The sequence below is a fragment of the Poecilia reticulata genome, chromosome 4, assembly GCF_904066995.2.
Source record: "Poecilia reticulata chromosome 4, P_reticulata-male-v2, whole genome shotgun sequence".
Lineage (NCBI taxonomy): Eukaryota > Metazoa > Chordata > Actinopteri > Cyprinodontiformes > Poeciliidae > Poecilia > Poecilia reticulata.
The window spans coordinates 5,290,467-5,310,734 of NC_088833.1; the positions used below are offsets into that span (position 1 = coordinate 5,290,467).

The window sequence follows — 20,268 nt, forward strand, 5'->3', positions numbered from 1 at the left end:
AGCTAATGGAGATGTCATCAGTGCAGAGATGATAACATATATTCCCATGGCTTGCAATATTAATATTGAAAAAACACAAAGAAAGCAACAACAAAAAACTAGGACCTAAAACACATTTTCGAGGAATTTTTCTAGATGGATCACTTTCCGACATGATCCAGTCTTTGTTTTTTTGTAGCAGAGAAAATTTACAACAAATACAAATGCATCTTGAAAAATAAACTTGCATGCTGTGTCAATATTTCACCTTCAAAGAAGAACTACACAACCACACTGATATAATAACTACTAAATTCTTTCACATCCGTGTCACTGAGTGTTGTGCTGAATAAACAAGAGCTTGAAAAACAGTCCATAAACACTTTTCATTAGAAATCTTTCCATACTTTATTCTCCCATTTGTATTCCAGATTGTGCTTTTGTCCTGAACAATGATCTACTATTGAGCTGATATTAGTCAAAGGTTTTGTCCAGGGGTCAGATGAATAGTTTTTGATGTGAATTAGCATAATATTGAATGCAATACCGGCAAAATAAAGCGGACGCTTTAAACAAGCAGATGTTACTTTTAAGACATTTATTACAATGCATTTAGCCGCTGCTCATTGCAACGGCTGCTGCCACAGTTGCAACGTGCTGAACTGTAAAATGTCTCTGAATATTCAGAATCACTTAAAATAACATTCATCCTCTTATAAAAAATGTCCTCTTTATACTTTAAGTTGATGCTCTTCATAGCACTAACTTCTCATCGGTTGTACCAATGTTGGTAGAGATTCTATACATAAATAAACATAATTAAAGGCCAGATTTCATACACTTTAAATGTTTTTAAACAATATTAATTTACAAGTATACACAGTCCCAACCAGATATGTAGCTACTCTGTATAAAAAGATACATAACCATTTTTTCTCATTGACATTAAAGCAGATCAATATCTTCCAAATTAGAATAACTGAAATGATTTTGTTTTACTAATTTCCAGATTATTGAAATTGTATTTTTTCTGGGTGTTTTTATTTATTTATTTTTTATTTTATTTCTTTGTTCAAATCAGATGTTTATGTAGATTGTCCTGGTATTTGGTAATTGTATGTGTAAACCAGACAGGACAGGCCATTCTCCTCCTGGTATTTTGACAAATCCCCCTTCATTTGTCCACAATGTCACACCAGGTTTTAGCTGTTGTCTCATTTTCACTCAATCTTGTGATGCTTCCAAAGCCATGACATGATTTCTCAAATTGTTTAAAGGCATATTATTCTATGTGAACTTCTGATTTTGATAAAAGCAACAAGTAAAACATAAATAATGTTATCTTAGCTGACTTATAATGGCACAAAATAGTTATGTATTTTTATACAGTGTACGTAAATAACTAATTTCAACTGTATTATTTGTATTATTGTCATTATTGTGCTTTACTGTTATAAAATATTTTCTTTGCTCTGTAGTTGATCAACTTCATATATACCTTCCAAATTTGTTTCATTTTTCTTTCATGCACATTTGAATGAAGAAAAGAATGGATCTTGTTTTTTTGTGTTTTTTTTTTCAAATCTTATGATCAGGTTAAATTTTTCTCCAGTAAACTTGAAACAGGAACCATCCAACACGGCTTCATTGCAGTCGGACCTCATATGAGGTTGGCCAAGCTGGAGGCGGTCTCCCTGCGAGCGTGGCGGTCCATGTGTCCTGACACGGTAAACACATTCAGAACTCGGTCTACAAGTCTCCGTCCGTGTCTCGTCCTCCCCAGCAGGACAGCCACCACCGTGTATATCCCAACGCCCACGACGGCGACTCCTCCACCCGCCAGCAAAACCACTCCAGAGATGTACATGTCGTTGAGGGCTTGGCCCGGCTTCGGCATATGGTGAACCAGCGCCAAATGCAGGAGAACCCCTCCACAAATCAACAGCGACATCCCCGTGATCAAAACCACCAAGATGTCGGACAAGCCGCCGCTCTTCAGCATGTCTATCTGGTGTCGACTCCGGACGCAGTTCATGTCCTGCACGGCCGAGCTGAGCAGCTGCTTGAGCAGGACCCCCAGGGCCAACAGGCACAGGGCCGTGCCTGCGCCGAGCCGCCATTCGCTCGATACGCTGGTGGTGGTGGAGAGAAGGCCGACGCCTCCGAGTCCGCAGCCCAGGATTAGGAGCACCGAGACACAGTAGCAAAGTAGAGACCGCCCAGGGTCTCTGAACCACCACAGCTCCACCTGCTCCTCAAGGATGCTGTGCTGAATTTGGGCCGGGTCCGCCGGACCGTTAAGGCCCAGATCTGGGCTTCTGTCTTCATTCAGAGGGGGGAAGTTGTCCAACTCTGGCATCCTGCTGCCACTCCCAACCTGCTGAATATGGACGACAGCAGAATCCACCAATGACCTTGGTCTTTTGTCAGATTTCTCGATGACAAAAACAAAAGAAGATTCCAGATGATTTAAATAAAATATTCATAATTCTAACTGTGGAAATCTAAAACGCTACAGGATTTGTAAGCCTCCTCTAAGCCCAATGTATTTGGATCTTATCGGCACCGGTGTGTACAAAAAGGTCCCAGAAAGTCATCTTAGGTCGGTTGCCTCTGTGTGAATGAAAATCTTTATAGCCCACAGCCAGTGGATACAAATTGTCCTTTACTGCATCAATATTCAAAGCAAAGAATCCGGGCAGCCGCAGCAGAATTTTTAGTTTGTCCCTCCACGGCGGCAGCAGTCACCTGGAAGATAAGACAGACATATATTCAGTAGTGTGTGGGGTTTATTTTCTCATGGGTGCCCTCTCTGCTACTGATTCTGAGATCTGTGGCGAGCACGCTGCAATGACTGACTGGGTACATTTATTCTGTTCCTAACCAGACAATAAATCACTGCACAGAAATAGATCCAGTGCTCCTCCATCTTTCTTCCCCACCAAGCCCATGCAGAGAGGCACTTTACTAAAATGCCTAAATGTGCACAAAATCTTAAATCAGGTTAAATTTTGAAGTATTAAAGCGCCACAGAAAAAAAACACTTCGTAAAAGTGTCTGGTCAGCACATGATATAAAATCTTTATCTTTTTATGCTGAGTAAAGGAAAAACTTTCAGCCTCATTCCTTTGAAGATTGTAAAATTGTGGATTTTTTTTAATGAAACAAACAAAACAGATCAACAGTATTGAAATTAAATTAAATATTTTGCAAAATGCATGATTAATATCTCACATTTGGTCAGTTCCTCTCTCAACACTGGCATCTCTGAGTAAAAGATCAGTAAAAGCTTTCTCAAGACTCTCCATCACATCTTCCATCATAGATTACAGTGGACATAAGGTTCATCACATATTTATTGTTTGATTTTTGCTTTTATTGAGGGATTATGGTTGTTAGACAGAAAAAGCTGTCTAATGGCATACTATAGAAGAAATCAACATACAGTTTGCATCTATAGATCCCAGAACGCCAATCTTTGCTATGGATTTTTATTAGTAATCATAGGAGAGCTGGATATCATCATCCTGCTCATTGTACAAGGCGTTAGGACAAACATAGGTCATCATGTTATGTTGGTCACATAACATTATGACATGATTCTCACGCAGTTTTTCTGAACACTCAAACTTCCTGTTCAGACTGTGTAAAAAAAACAAAAAAGGAAAAACAAACTTGTGCTGACTCCAGCAACCTTTTCTATTTCTCATTATCACTATGGTAATGAGCTGCCACCACAGCGGCGGCTCCGTAAAAAGAAGGATCAGCTTCCTATGGAATAAACAATTTGCGTTTAAAGACACAGATGAAATTCTGGAGCGAATACATAAACTACTTTTTACTACAGTTTTTTATTTTTTTCCAAACACAAACTCGTGCAAGAATATCAGCTGAGTCCTAATATCTTATGTGCATTGCCGATGCCTTATGAGGGATTAGATTATCATCCTTATATATGGCCCAATACTTTCAATCCCATCTTCTCTCCTTCTTATGACATTTTCCAGATGCTCAGCAAATTCTGCCTCTGCGACGTTATTTGTAATCTTATCCAAGCCCCTTATAAAAATCATGTTAACACAAACAGTGCATACTGGAAGACTAAACAGCCACAAGGTTATGGCAGTCAACAGCATGCCTTTAAAAACTTGTCAGCGGTTCTGTTTCCATCAAAGTCACCAGTGCGCAGCATGACTCTGTGCTCGCCGACGTAAGCTGACAGGAGTTACAGCTTGTCCTCGCCAGTTGTTGATCTCGCAAACACAAATGTCGCTCCGGCAAACACAAATCTATAACAGTCTGAGTAAACAAAACATGATCTTGCATTCAGTTTTAAGATTGAAGTTTTTGTTGTTTTTTTTACCTACTCCGTCTTTGGGAGCCATATTGGAACCAAACACATTTCTTTTCTGACTTTTTGGGGGGAGAATTATTTACAAAACACACAGAAAATGCTAAATGCGAGATCAGACAGGTGTTGCATTGCGCTGATGCAGAGCAATAGCAACCTGACACGGGGAGATATAGGGTGCATAACCGAGGTGTGAAATGAAGAGTGAGGTAATTACAGCAGAGCAGGGGGGTGGGAGGTGTTTATTGGCAACAAGCTGTCCTGGAAGCTCTTCACATCCTGTGTCTGATGAATAATTAGGCCAAAAACACACGCATGCCTGGTGTGTGTTTATAGCTGCCAACAGTTGTAAATGAATAGCGAAAGGTGACAATATGAATGTAGCGTCGCTTTATCACTTTTATGGTGTGACTGCATTGTGTTTGTCAAAGAAAGATGTAAATGAAGATACATTTGGCGCGCAAGTCATGTGTGTGAGTGTGTTTGTGAGTCACTAATTAATCCCAGCTGGCTTCAGCTCAGTGTCAGTGACAGGTAAGGCCACAGAAATAGCACCGTAATTGAGTTGTATGTGTGCGTGTTTTTCTTGGTGTCTGAAAGGTTGAGCCACCCAAGGTGTAAAGCTGAGAAGAACCATATTTTATACTGAAGCACCAGATACAGCTAACTTTTACTGAGCCTCCTTGATTTATGCTGCACCGTTTCATGAAATATTGGTTTTATTTCCTTCAACAGCCCCGAGAAACATAAAGCAGAGAAGCAACCCGATGATTGAACCAGAGGCAATGGTATGCAACACAGATCATAAGATAAAATCGAAGCCTTAATGACACAACTATATCTAACTTGTGTTGTGTTGGCCACAGTCTCTTCACCACAGACACACAGAGAGGCACAACCACTGGGCTCCGTCTGCTTTTCTACTTTTATCCATTATGTGACCTCTAAACTCTGTCATATCAGCTGCGTCAGATTGGTGTCATAAATATCAGTAGAAAAGCACTGACTCACTGCTTCACTGGCCTACTTTAAAGGAGCTGGAAGCTGATACAGAGAAGCAAAAAAGTAATAAACTATTGGACCTAGACGTCCAAGCGTGTCCGTGCTGGGCTCATTTGAGCATTACTACAAGGAGCTGATGTTTTTTGTTTAGCTCATTCTAGGCTCCAGAAGAGTAATAGGCATTCCTGTTTGACACATCTGATAAGAGCTTATAAAATGGTGAGGAAAGGAGCAAGAAATCTCCTGTGAACCAAAATAACCTGTAAAGCAAAGACAAACGAGCAGTCCGTCTATGTATGTCAAACTGTATAAGTACTTTGCCAAACGACGTTTTACAGATTATCTTCAGTTATATGATTGTTTAATTACCATCAGATATAATAAAACGGATGTGTCCAGATTCTTGATCTATTTGCCATTTCTTATATTGCAAAGCTTTTACCTAATATTGTGACTGTGATGACACAGATAAATGTAATTATTTTAAATGCGTTTCACAAAATGACTGATGCAAAAGACACCTTAATGTTTAAAGTGAGAACTTCACATCTTAGTAATTTGTTTGTCTCTTTCAGTCCACAGAATTTCAGCTATTCATTTGTTTTGTTGTTGCTCAGAACTAACAACTCAAACGGTAGGACTAAAGGGAAAATGCCATCATATTTTGAACTTGGGACTTAAATCATATGTGTAGGATGAGCACACATATATAATGTGTGCAACCAATACTTTTAAAAAGGAAATTACATTCTTTCACCTACACAAAATTAGCTGTCCCAATGGAAAAGTGTTGAATAAGTTCAAGTGAGCTCTTCCACTTTTGTAAAGGTTGTGCTACACCAGAAAAGAACCTGAAAGTAAATGGGGGAAGAGGCTGGACTTTTTCTCATCCTTTCAAAAAAACAGTCTATTTGAACTGTGTTTCTTCCTGAACAAGCCGATCCACCTACAGACTGATCGCTGTCCTGGATCAGACCAGAAGCACCAGTGACATCTGCAAGCTTCCATTTGTGTAAAGAGAGAAGGGCGTGGGGAGAGAACGCATCCCTGAGGGACACCGTTGCTGCTTCTGGTTCTGAGACATTTGTTGCTGAATAACAATTATGGAGTCTTATACAGAATCAGGAGAGTTAAGGCTTGAAGAAAAAACCTTCAACTCCCTTCAGGGATGATGTCACAGCAAAGACAGATAGCGATAACTGTAAGTATATTTTGTCCACATAAAGTAACAATGCTAGTCAGAATGGGAGAAGAAATTGCAACATCTATCTTAAGGGTCACTATTAGGTCTTAAAGATAGTACTCTTTAGACAAGATTTCTAATGGCCTCCTTCCCTTCACTCAGCAAAGTGCCATTCAAATGTTTCTCTTTAGAAATGAGGGCCATAGTATTTTGTGTTGAGCATTTTTGCTTAACATCAGTATTTTCAATGTAATGTCATTGTTTTTGGCAGCTTTGGCTCCATGTTCAGTTGTCTTGCACTCAAATTATTCCTTACTTAAACTATCACTAACTGCTGATCACATCAGTCTTTTACTCCCTGAAGTGCCTTTAAAAACCAGTAGAAAACTGCACACTTCAGAACTTGTGATTAAATGACTGATGCTAAAAGATACCATTTTTAAAAATGTTTGTCTCTTAGCTGACAGGAATAATAAATGTGCTCCAGATGCTTCAGTATAAACTGAAGTGAAAAAAATCAGATAGACATTAATAGTCCTAACAGTCTTTGTTATGCTAATTCACAGAGAGTGAAGATGACAACTCTCAAAAGACATTGTAACTGTAAACCCTGGACACAGAGTATCATTCTGTCTCCTTTTCTCTGCTTCCCCTCTATGTTTCCAGCCTACTAGGTCACCAGAGGAGCTGTGCCTCAGAGTAAAGCACTGTATACTGCACTCCAATTACCTGGGAAGCTTTGGGATGCCGGTATTCCCCTCTCTGTTATGTTGGCCAGCTGGATTCATTTCACTGGCTATTAGTACTTCATTTATTGTGGAACGTGGCTCTCTTAAAAGTGGTTGCCTGGTATTGTATGCTCATCTGAGTCCTGATCATCTGCAGAAAAATGTAAAAAAAACAGGATCCAAGCAGGCAAAGTTTGGCATCGGGAAAATGAATCTGATAACGCTCCTGTGCAAAGTTAATACCCATGTAATTAATGTATTGCATACATGAATGTCGCAGGTAACAGGAGGGAAAAGCACACCCACAGCGTGTGAAGTCCCACAAGATTTCTTTCTTCTGGTTTCCTCAGGTGAAACAAATGATTGACTCAGTTCTCTCAGTCCGTTTCCATTCGGTGCTCGCTTCTATCTAAAATTAGTGTTCAGAGTCTGTATGTCATAGAAAAATGATTTTCCTCCTGTATCTTTGGTTTCCTCATCAAGTATTTTGATGACACCTTGTCCAGACAAAAAAAAAAAAAAGCTAGAGCAAGATTTTTCTGTCAAACGGCCAAAGTAAAAACATGCCGAGGGGATAACATGAGCCGAACTTCCCGCTGCGCGCGATTTTATCCGAGAGCATCGACTACAGCCGATGGGGAGTCCACAAGAGTTTGTGTGATGTGTTGCCGTGGTGACAGTGTGATGCTCTCCTTCTGCACTTCCTGTTCCTTTTCTTCACGCTCACTCTCACTCCAACCCCCGCCCCTCTCCTTTACTCAAGCGTTGAATCTTTTGGCGTCCCCACGGGCGAAGAGAGGGGTCAGGGTTGGCTCCATCTGTCTATGTGATGGGCACTGGTGCCAAGCGCCACAGGGGCTGGAGGGAGAGGAGAGCAGGCTCGTGCGGAGTGGTAGGGTAACGGATGTTTCTGAGCTGTCATGTGGGACTTCAAATGGGGGATAAGGCTGGGAAGTGGATTGAGGCTGAGGGGGAGGAATAGGTGTAAAGCGGTTTGAGAAGAAGGGGCTAAGGATGAAGGGAATTGCTCAGGGCTAAGGACACTGCTTTTCTTGGTGGATTCTGTTGTTGTCGGTCAAGAGGAATGATGCTGAATAGGTCTTTATGTAGACAAGCTGGATTTTTCTTTTTTTTTCTCTCTCTCTCTCCCGATACAATGGACAGGCGAGGACCTCGGGGAGCCTGACTGTCCGGAAACGGTGCAGAGACAATGGCCGAGTCAGTGTCACTGTCCTCTCTGTCAGGGATCACAAAGGAAAACCTAAGAGAGGCAGAAAGACAGAAATACTTTTAACCAAAACAGCACCTTCTGTCCTGTAGCTGTCTCTGAGGTTCTCTCTAACATCTTATCTGTAGTAGAAAGTGTACACACTGACAAACAGGATTTTGTAATTATTACACAAATTATTTTAGAAAGTTTTCTGTCTTAAATGTCACATCTATCATGAGTTCTTCATCTGGGAATTCAAAAACCTGGTTGCATGAGTGCGAACACCCTTAAACTAATACTTTGATAAAGAACCAACAAAAGTTTGAACATGAAACAACTCAGCATAATCTGCAGAAAAGTTGAAAAACCCTTAGAAGGTTTGACAACTACTGATCATTAAAACTTTAAAAGTATTGTGTAAACTTGCAAGACAATAATTATATATAATACAAGTTATATAGTAGAGTATTTGGGATGTAAAAGGGTTTTCTGTCATGAGATCTATGGATATTAAAATATAATACTTTTGAATAAAGTCAGGTCTGTCTAGCGAAGTGCCATCCAGTCCCTGTTGTGGTTTAAGGTTTCACTCTGAACATGGACATGTGTTACCCATGAAACCCTGATGTAGCTATGCTTAAGACTTATTTTGATGTTGTTTTTGATTCTATGTTTCTACATTTAAATAGTTGGCCATAAAGCCAATGTTTTTATCAAATCAGGTTTGAAGCATTATTAAAGGTTCACTCCTCTCTCTCCAACTATAAACACATCTGGGCAGTAAAAGACTTAAATGACAGTGGTAGAAAACAAAGAGGCACATCACAAACCCAGTGCCAGTGTATTTTGTCCCAATTCTTTAATAACCTTTATGGAAAAATATCTTAACTTTTGGGATGGATGCTGTTAAATTTTTCTTTTTTTGGTTTAACACCAGATGTGTATGTCCATCAATTTCAGTTGCACTTTAAAGCCAGCTGTCTGAATTTAAGAAAATTATCACCATTTTATGTTTCATGGAACAATTTAATGGGGCTAACTGTGTGATTATAGACTTTTGTGAAATTTAATTAGATTTTAAACTTCCCACTTACACAATTGTCCCAGCCAGATTAATTGAGACATTTACTGACTAAGATATTATCTCAGTTTTTGGTTAAAAACAGCCTCTGAGCAACCCGGAAAGCTAACAACTTTTTCCCACTGACACAATATCCACATGCAAGCACAAACGCATGCACACACATGCCCCGACCCCCCCGCCCCCGCCACACACACATGTTTGTGTGGCTATCTTTGTGGGGATTTTCCATTGACTTCCATTCATTTCACACTTTAGTCCTAAATCTGACCCCTGATCCAAAAACAGCGTGTCCCCTTGTGGGGAGGCTTCAGTCGGTGCAGGGAGCAGTGGGTCCCCACAATATATTATGTGTCAGGACAATGGTCCCCACAAGGTATTACAAATGCACACACACACACACACACACACACACTTTTTTCCCTTCCTACACCTACTTATCTGGCATAAAGCTGCAGCTTTAGGCACCTCGCTCCTATGCTCCTCTGTCTCACCACCAGGCCTCCTCTCAATGGCCACTCAGTGTTTCTCGTTTGTGCTGCCTGTTGGATTTTTGGTGCTGCAGACAAGGTGAGTAGATGGGGGAGGTAAGATTGCCTGCTACTGCCACAGATCCTCATCTGGATCCAAGTAAGAGATCGTCTGACTCAAATGCCCTTGTGGAATAATATATGCTAACATAAACAACTGTTTTCCTGTGTCAACATTATCTATTCTACCTTAGGAAGGTCTTACAGAAATGAATGTCACCAGTAAAAGCCTAGATTTTAAAAAGGGTAAGACTGCTTACATCATTTTTTATCAGTTTAACATAAGAAAACTGTCAGTTTCTGTTGATGAAGATGAAGTCCAACACTATCTGACTCAAACAGTGCTGGTTGGAGGTCATGTCATACATTCTGTGTACATTTATTATTTTTTTTCAAGGCCAAAGAAGATGCCATCAGGCATAAGGTAAAGTACAGCAAGGATCAGTCAATCACAAAGGTATTCACAGAGGCAGACACACCCTCACTTCACAATAAACCGGCCAAATATGATTTGAGGCAGAGGGAGGAGATCTGTGTAGATACTCCCTGGGTGCCCCGTCCTCCCCACTTTTTCTTTGCTCAATGACAGGAGGCTGTTAAGTGCATAATGTACATTTTTGTTTTCCTGTCAAAACAAAAATGTTTAGCTTTTATGACAGCAAATTGTGCCTATTAAGAATTAAAAGCAACACTGTGCTTTTGTCTTTTTCACAATAACACCCAGTGTGGATGAATCCATTAACATTTCCAGCCTTTCATTTTGTACCTGTATCTGAGTCAATGCGTACCTATGTACTTAACCATTGCATAATCAGTTTATTTGTCTTGGTAGTTAGGTATGGTGATTCATTAAAGAGATAAATAATCAGGGGCATTGGGTGGTTCAGTTGGCAGAACATGAGCACCTTGTGCAGAGGCTACAGTCCTTGACGTCGTTGTCCTGGGTTCGATTCCTGGTCTCAGACCGTTTGCTGCATGTGTTCCTCCTCTCTCTCCACTCTATTTACTATTCAATAAATGACACTAGTGTCAAAAAAAGATATCATCATAAAAAAGGTTTAATCTTGTTAAGAATTTAATCTTTTGTATATCATTTGCTGAGTATTTGATATTAAACCCAATGTCCATTTACTGTGGTTTTAATCCCTGTTTGGATCAGTTGAGTCTTATCAAATATGAGAGATTAGGAGCCCTGATCAACCCAAAATAACTTTGGATGACTTCCTGCAGACGGATATAATTCATACGGGTTACTTAACCCCATTTCCTAGCACTAGCATGTGACCAGATTATTAAATAGTACTTTATATCATAGATAACCAAAATTGATATGGAGTATCCTTAAGGCTGGTACAGATTGGTGCACAGCTGGTACAAAAACGCCTTTGTTATCCAGAGCAATTCTGGGTACAAAATGATCAAAACCGTAAAAGTACAAACTTGCAAATTAACTAAATGACCAGGAGTTTTATCCCCCTAACCATAAATACACTTAAACAACTGATAATCATAAAGTTGGATTTAGCGGATGGTCTTTGATATTTGTACTGAAGAAGCTGCAGGTTGTAACAGTGGCGATGTGACTGACATATAATTACGCAACAGACTCTATTTAAACCGTCAATAACGAAACAAAGTGATGCGTATAACTTGTGGCCCGTAGACCCAATGGGTGTCTCAGTTATTCTCAATTTAAAAGAAAAATCTAAAAGATAAAATCGCAGGCCAGCCAGTTGCTCCTTATGGCCGTGCACAGCTGTGAATATTAGAACAGTAATAAATTTACCAATTAACATGCAAGTCTCCTTCTGCTACTTTGCTGCTGATTATGGGTGAAAGACTGCTTTTTTCCTAATATCACCTAGCATTGCTTTTTTAAAATTCACTTCTGCGCGCTTGAAGATTTCAAGATGATATAGGAGATGATTGCAGATTTCTAGTGGAAATGCTTGGAGCAAGATGCTGCATATCTTCTATAAATCTCTCGTGAAATCTCCTGCCATCATCTGTTGGGGTAAAAGCTTCAGAGGCAGTGACTTCAAAAGGGTAAATGAGGTGATAAAGAATCCTGGTTTTGTTCAGGATACTACTGTAGAACCTCAGGAGAGTACTTCATAAAATTAAGAACATTACGAAACACCCTGATGAGCCTGTTCGTGACAATGATATACAACAATTGAGTGTCTTCAGTCAGAGGCTTCTAATGTACCTCTGTAACACAGCCTTCTGCAGGAGCTCCTTTGCTAACTGGATTATTCTACTGTTAACGGATATTCTTCAAAAACAGCGCAGTCTGAAATTTGAAAACTTTATCTTATTTCATATAAAATCCAAAAAGATTACTTAATGCTTTTTCTGGCATCTGGATGAAGTTATGCTGACACAAGCAAGATAACTGCAGTATAAAAATCTGTCAAAATTGGACTGATATAATTTAAACTGACTAAGTTCTTTAATTAACATGCAGTTTTGATTTTTAAAAGGGAGAAAATGGGAATTATTTTTGGAGAAATCATTTTCTGTCATCATCATTGCACCCACACAGTGACATTCTAGGCGAGAGAAACTGTGGATAACAGAACTATTAGTAATTAATTCCCTATATAAATCACATGTTTTTTGAAAAGTTGTACGCTTGTTCAACTGTTGAAAAAAGGAAGCAAGTAAGATAGGAGGCAGTGCAAACATATGGAAGAAAGTGCTCTTGTCAGACGGGACCAAAGTTAAGCTTTGCGGTTTAAATACAAAGTGTATGGTATGTAAAATAAAAACATATATAAAAAAGAAAACAATGAACACACCATCCGTGCAATGAAACATGGTAGCAATATCACCATGTGGCCATGCTTTTCACTGGGGCAGGCTAACTTACAAATTGCAGAGAGTGTGAGTTGTTTATATTCTTTCTTGCTGAGGCTTTAATTTTGAAATGATTTACTATGCCTAAAATTAAGCAGTCATTTTATCTATCCAAACAAATAATGTTATAAGTGTTTTCTGGGTGGTTCAAGGGTAACAAAATGCTAACAATGCATTACTGAAGCGATGTTGGAAAACATTTAGGAGAAAATCTCTAAAAAATAAGTCATTGTAGTCTTTAGCAGGATTGTGTGGAACTGATTATGTTTATTAGTGGCCTTGTAATGTGCCCAGGGACAGAAGTGAGCACAATCAATACGACTGCTGTGGCCCACACCCTACATGCTGGACTGTGTGCACGTGCAAAAAATCCCTGGAGGATACCTCACATTATGATCTCCCCTTTACTTCCATTAGTGTATGCGATGTCCATCTCTCACACACACATACACAAATTTTGGTCTCGTAACTTCAACACACACTCATTTACTGACTCACTTTGTTTTTTTTTTTTCTCCGCTTCTTTCATCCTGCTCTTCTTATTGACTTCAGGCTGTTTCTTAACGAGGTCTATCACATGTTGTTTTCGGCCTGACTTGTGTTTTAAGCATTAGACGTCACCTTAGAAGCACCGAGGAGTGTTTTCAGAAGACTGAGGGTGACTGCATGCATGTAAAGCCTATTTCATATGCCCTGTCATGATTAATAATTCGCCATCAACATTATGACCGATCTATAATAGCAGCCCATTGGGGGTCATGCCCGTGCAACCATGTATCGACCTGTTCCAATTGCAATATTGAATACAGCTTCAACAACACTTCCTTTATGTGTGTTTTTATGGATTTTCCACAATGCAGCAAAACTGATATGACAGTAGCCTTGTGAACTGATGAGATACAGTGTATTTCAGCGTTACAGTAAGCACTTTGAGACTGCAGGCCTTGCCAGTGCAAAGGTTAGGGTGTTTCATTACCGACATGTTTTACGCCCTTGTTTTGATGGAACAGAATAGCAGTTTATAAAAAAAAGGCAGAGGTATCACACTTCAGCTGGAAGAGCAGAGTAGTAAAATATTAGAATGAATTTTTATTGAAAATGCTAAAAAGTTTGTATTGTGTATATTTATTCCTGTCAGACAAATGACCCACAAAGTAAAAACTTTATGTAACAATGTGAAATTAACGTTTTGTGATGCATGATTCGAAGGCACATCATAATGGTTATTGCTGAGGTTTTCTTTTACACTGCTAAGGACTTTAAAGATCATACAATAATCTCTAACTAGATCCTATTTGAAACGAATAATTTCCTTTCAAAATAAACATAAAAACGAAAAGGAAAGATAGACAAACACAAAACGCACAAAAGACGAAAGGGCTAAGTTTATTATCCAAATAACTAGGTAACTAATAAAGCCCATACACAAAATTAAAACCTTCAAAAAGCATTGTAATGTGATAGTAAAAAACTTACATCAAAGTTTAAATCAGTCAAATTAAATAAGTTTGATTTAGAGAGGAAAAAAGTTAGACCCTAACAGCACGGCTCCATTCTTCAGGGATGCTGGATTATTAAACGAGTCTTACCTGCGCACTTGGTTTGTCAGTCTGATGTCTTCCTTTCTGAGCCGCGAAGGTCCTTTTTTTAATATTCAGCCATGCGTGGGCTACGTAAAGTCCCACCGCTGTCTCTCGCTGAGCACCTTCAGCCTTTTGGACCAGGAGGTTCCGATCCTTGCGGCTGTGGTGGCCGTCTCGCTGCCTCCGTTGGCTGTCCGTCCGCAGACTCAGCGTCTCTCCTTCGCCTGCTCACCGCATCGACGGACTTCCCCCGTTTAATGCAGGTGTGGCAGCGCGCGGCGGCAGGGGACGCTGCTGGGTGGAGACAGAGAGGAAGAGGCGGCCAATCAACGGATGCACCGCCGCGGGTCTTAGCGGGGAGCCCCGCACGTGACGAGAACCAATAACATATAAAACCCCGAGGGGGTGGACAGATTTATTGAACAGAAGTCATTTTAACAACTCCAGACCATCTGTGATAGATAAGTCAGCCAATAGAATGGAATAGAAATATCCTTTATTACCCCCTCAGGTGTAAGAGCACCTGTGGAATAATAAAGTGGAATCAATAATCTCTGGACACTGACTGGATATGCATGACCTCCAAGTATTAGCTCTGGTATTCCGTTTTTTTTAGAAACGTTAATACAAATACAGAAGAGACCTACAATAATGAGCAGAAGTAAAAACTGCAATTAAGAATTTTTAAGCATTAATCAATATGTTGCAGTCTTTGTGTTTTCAGGTATTTCAGACATTTTATGATTTGGGGCAAGCCATTAAAATTCTACGACAAAGCTTAGGCTGTCTATAAATTATCTATACATTTAAAATATTAACTTTATTACATATATATATTTAATTAAGTTGTTTATAGGTTTTACAGACTGATTAAGTTTATCATTGTAGAATAATGCCTTCATCATTGTTAGAAAATAACCTTATGAACCAGACTACAACAGTGATGGCATCATTAAAGTCAATGAGTGGCATTGTGTTAAAACATCTACATGCACCAGAACAGCAAATGCCAAAAACCTGCTTTATTTTTATTTTTTTAGAAGTAGCACTTTCACATGATTCAGTGCATTTAATTAGCAGAATCTAGATGCTAATTTCCCTCTGAAATCTAACTGAAATTGACAATTATTGTAAATTTATTGTTTTCTTAGGACTGAAGCATTTAACAATGTGAATAGGATATAAAAGTACGTCTGAAGGTAAACTAAGTGATTTCTCTTACATAAATAGAATATTCAGAAATGGCATTTCTCCAAGCAGTTCTTGAAATGACCAATTGAAGGCATACAATCATTTCTCACACATGGTTAATATTAAGATGTGCTGATTAATATTTTCATTGGTTTTTAACATATTCCCTTTTGATCAGATTCACGTTCATTTGGGCAAAGGTGACATTTTCTTTAAGTACATGGTTTGGTCTGAGTTTGTGTTCCTTAATTAGTTCAGATTTTAAAGCTTTTATTAGTTCAGATAATCTAAAAGTTTTGTTTGAAAGTTGCAGAGCAGAGTAATATTTGGCAAGGCTCTTTTTCAAAGATTTACATATAATCACACATGAAGATTTTTTCAAATTATTAAAACAACATAATATGTGATAACAGAATAGCTTTTGGAAAGTAGAAGATATGAGTTCAGAAAGCATTCACGTGTGTGAACTCATCTCTGAGTATGTGGCATTATTTGTGCCTCTTCATCAGTACAGCGGTGGATCATATTCAGCATTTCAGCAGGTTTCTTTCTTGCAGTGCTTGTTCTTCAAGTTCGATATTTTCATCCTCATCAGGGCTGCGATCCAAAATTAGATCAAGTACCTCATTCATGGTTCGTCACTTACGTATTGTGGTGCTACCACAGAATTGTCATGTGCTGGCAGAAAAATGTTATTTATAGACCAAAGCTGCAGGAGCTGATTAGTGTACTTGTGTTGGTTACAGTGTTGTGAATGTGAAAGAGAATCTGGGGGTGTGAAAGTGGGACTGCATCTGGATGCAGAAACACTTTTGTCGTTTTGTTTGTTCATCACACGCATCACAGCACCAATTTGCGTGGCAGTGTCTTCTCAGCATTTCATTTTTTTTTTTTTTTTGAAAGAAAATACCTTCTATGTCAGTTGGTTGGGCTGATAAATAACCTTGGTGTGTGTGTGATATAACACATTGATCAAGGCATCTCTGACTCTGAGACTGAATGATTGATTCTCTTTGGTTAGGCCAAGACTACCTGCTGTATTGCCCAGTGATGTGTCATAATTGGAATCATGTAAAAACACTGTTCTCCAGAGTTGAGTGTACATTTCATAATAGTTCATTTTAAAAAAGGTAAACAAGAAAATACAAAAGTATAGTGAACTCCAACATGGCTATGTCTGACTATTTCCAGATGGAATAAATCTGCTTTACTAAACCTAATCCTATTTATTGTCACTTGCTTTTTTATTGTGAATTTTGCTAGCATTATCCTTCCTGGTATACGCTCCCATTTCTCAGATTCCCTGGAGACTTAACTCTATGGTGTTGGACTGGATGCATTTGCAATTATGGTATTTCGGTTAAATAAGAAATGCAGTTAAAATCACACGTGAAGAAGTTAGTTCACGCGATAAGTCGTCAACAAACATGCCGCGCCACGATCCTTCAACTACTTCCTGTCGTCTTCTTCATGGTTTGCGCCAGTGGCAACGTCCAGTTGTTGCTCATGTGACTTGTGTGTTTCCATTGCAGTTTTGCAAAGTAAAGTAATTTCAATATGGCCAAAAACCCAAATCATTCTGTCACCAAAAGTTTTTATCAAAACACAACAGTTTTTCCATTTAGTGGATTTATTTTTAAAATATTAAATTGTGCAATGATATGGTCAATTTAAATGCAGCTACATGCATTTTATACAAAATAACGATTTTATCAATCAAGTTCATTCCTGGAAAATTGCTTAATTTGATATATTTTACTTGAATTGATTTTAATGACTTCGCATGTGTTAGCCCTACACAGTCCACTATTTCTGTAAGAAACATTAAAATAATTTGAAAGCGTAAACATTTCAAGGCAAAACAAGTTGCGAAATTGGACTCCAAATATGGCCTTTTTCTCTGATGCCTGCTCTCTGCTTAGAGGTTGACAGCCTGAGTCTCAATGAGTTGTTCTCCTTCAGTTGCTCTTCGTGGCTGGAAGACTCCATCTGTGTCTATCATGTGCAGAGCTCCACCTGGAAGACTTATGAGCAGAGCTGTGACAGACTGTCAGCAGCAGTGACACTGGCATAAGAAAACATCACATTTCCTCCAAGTAGAAGCATGACTATGCAATCAAACAGCAACCGTTCTAACAAAATAGATTGGCAGTATTTTGAGAGTAGGTAAATCAGAGATCCGTAGAGTGATGTAAAAAAAAATAGACTTTTGAAAAATATTGAAAAATAAGGAACATTTTGAAGTAACAAGCGAAGAAAGAAGGACGTTGTTCATGATTAATGGAACAATTTATAACATCTGCACACACATTCTTGCTAATGACTAATCTAGCCATATTTTGTCTGAACTCAAAACAAAGATATATCTAAAACATACACAATTCTTATGCAAACTTAAATGATCACTTTGGGATCATTAAGGTGTTTTTAAATTTGAATTTGAAAAGAATTTTCTTAATACAAATTACATATCAGAAAGTTACTTCAAATGCCAAATGTTATGAAAAAATAAAATATAATTTGTTGACTAACTTAAAAGTTCAAAATCTGCTATTTCTACATTTTGTTCTACTTCTGCTTCTTTTGCTTTCTGATTTTAATTTTAGATTGATTAATAATGCTTCCCCTCAAAGAGTTTGCACATTAGCTCTTATTTGAATTTGATTCATTTTCCACACCAAGTCCTAGTTTAACTTTCACAAAACCTTTAAACCTAGTTGGTCATCAAACAACCTAGCATGATGCCCAGGATATTCTCTAAAAAGATTTTAAGAACTATCAGACCGTGGCTACTCAAAAGGGAGCAACACACATGAATGAATTTTGCAAAGGCTCGGTAGATACACCAGCACTGATTGGGTCCCTGATCCTTGATCTAAAAGGACCGATATCTCATTTCCATTTAAATTAAGGCCACCTTGTCAGTAGGCTGATACTGCAACTGCCATCAATGATGGTGGGAAAAGAAACTTTGCTTCTCACCAATAAAAGTTCCAACATGATCTCCTGATCCATACCAGATACAGACTTTGATAAATCTAGTGACAAAAACTAAGATGATGCCTCTTAGAATGAAAACAGCCCAACTGGTGCATAAAGTGGAAAAAACTAGAAAAAAACACATTTGATCAAACTTAGATGATTTGAGTGAAATCCCTAATCAACTTCTGGGAAAAAAAAGTTCAAAGACTTAAACAACAAGGTGACTAAAGATAGACTTAAAAGAAGATCTAAAAAAAATTGGTTACTACCAGATGAGATGGCTTTTGTTATTTCTAAAAATGCACATTTTAGAACATTTATGAAAAAAACCCCTCAAAACCATATTGTTGTTAAATGTCTACTAAATGAGGAAAAGATGACCAAACATGTCTATCAACATGCCTGACATTCATAAGCTGATTACCACTACATTATTATAGTTATTTGCCACAGCAATGAATACTAACCTGTCACAGTTTGAGTCTGTCTTCGCTGATGAAGGCACCACCTCTGCAGATCCATAATTGCCTTAATTTCTGCACCTGTTCCACTCTGCTTAAATACCCTTCTGTTTCACCTGCTCTCTGCCAGACTGTGTGAAGCAGAGCTTGTCTCAGTGGTTCAGTGAACTGGTCCTGTGGTTTTATTTCTCCTAAACCTGTTTTCTTGTCCATTCTTTTTGTCGGGTCCCTCTGTAAGTTGCTTTTAATTCAGCTTGTAGCTACACCTGATTTGGAATTTGATTATATTTAAGACTTTGCATTTAGACACATGGATTTGCACTATAATTTTTGCGTTATAATTTGGGATTTTCCCCATCTGCCCCTCTCCAGTTGTCTTCTCTTCAACTGTTTCTCTAAGATGAAACGTCCCTCCCTCAGTCATGCAGTCACAAAAATCTACCTCTTCTGATTTTCTACTGCATCCAATAAGAAAAGTCAATAGGTCTGTCCAATGTTAGTTAAAATGCTGTTGCCCCATCTTTATATTTCTGCACTGCAGCTTTGACTCTCACCCTGCAACTCTTAACCCTACAGTAACTGAAACCTGTAACTTTCAATGCATTCAGTTTCACTAATACCACCACTGCCACTTTCAACTTATTCTGCTTCTTCTATTGATCCATTGAACATGGCCAATCATTTGCATACCATTACATTTTATTATGATAAAGACTGAAACTCTTTATGTCTTTTTTTGATTTAATCTCATCAAAGTAAATGGCTTTTGAATGAAGGTAATCAACAACTAAAATGCATGTGGCATGAATCCTAATCTCATGTATTAAAGACACTGAAGCAGCAGTAGGATACTACTGCAGCTACATACTGCTGATAATGAGATAAAGCCCACAGTAACCTTTATTCCTGTTTTTTATGGGGTCACATCTCCAGAACTGTGAGGATGCACTAATTATTCGCATCTGGCTGTGTCTTTCAACTCTCAGGAGCATCACAAATCTGGCTCTGTAATTTCATTTTCAAGTCTAGCTTGTAAGTTGTTTTAAAATGCAATGTGCGGCGCTCTCGACACTTATTGCTAACCCTCCTTAAGACGTGTAAAAATACGAGTCATTCTTTGCAGCAACC

At 38.7% G+C, this 20,268-nt stretch overlaps 1 protein-coding gene across 3 annotated transcripts; it reads right to left on the reverse strand.

The window, feature by feature from the left end:
* Positions 1-362: 362 nt before the first annotated feature.
* On the reverse strand, positions 363-14,834 carry tmem125a (transmembrane protein 125a). 3 transcript variants are annotated; one of them, XM_081606052.1, is made up of 4 exons: positions 14,513-14,834; positions 7,511-8,504; positions 7,245-7,394; positions 363-2,727 (listed from the first exon to the last, which is right to left on the reverse strand). In XM_081606052.1, exon 4 carries the CDS (start codon positions 2,336-2,338, stop codon positions 1,640-1,642), a length of 699 nt encoding a protein of 232 aa, XP_081462178.1. In that variant the 5' UTR covers positions 2,339-2,727; positions 7,245-7,394; positions 7,511-8,504; positions 14,513-14,834; the 3' UTR covers positions 363-1,639. The 3 variants fall into 3 exon arrangements, with proteins under 3 accessions (XP_081462178.1, XP_081462179.1, XP_008404410.1); XM_081606053.1 differs by adding an exon at positions 9,972-10,093 and having other exon boundaries at positions 7,245-8,504; XM_008406188.3 differs by having other exon boundaries at positions 7,245-8,504.
* Positions 14,835-20,268: the final 5,434 nt, after the last annotated feature.

Coding starts and splice junctions, on each gene's coding strand:
- tmem125a (XM_081606052.1), bottom strand. CDS start 2,338: ATGCCAGAGTTGGACAACTTCCCCCCTCTGAATGAAGACAGAAGCCCA.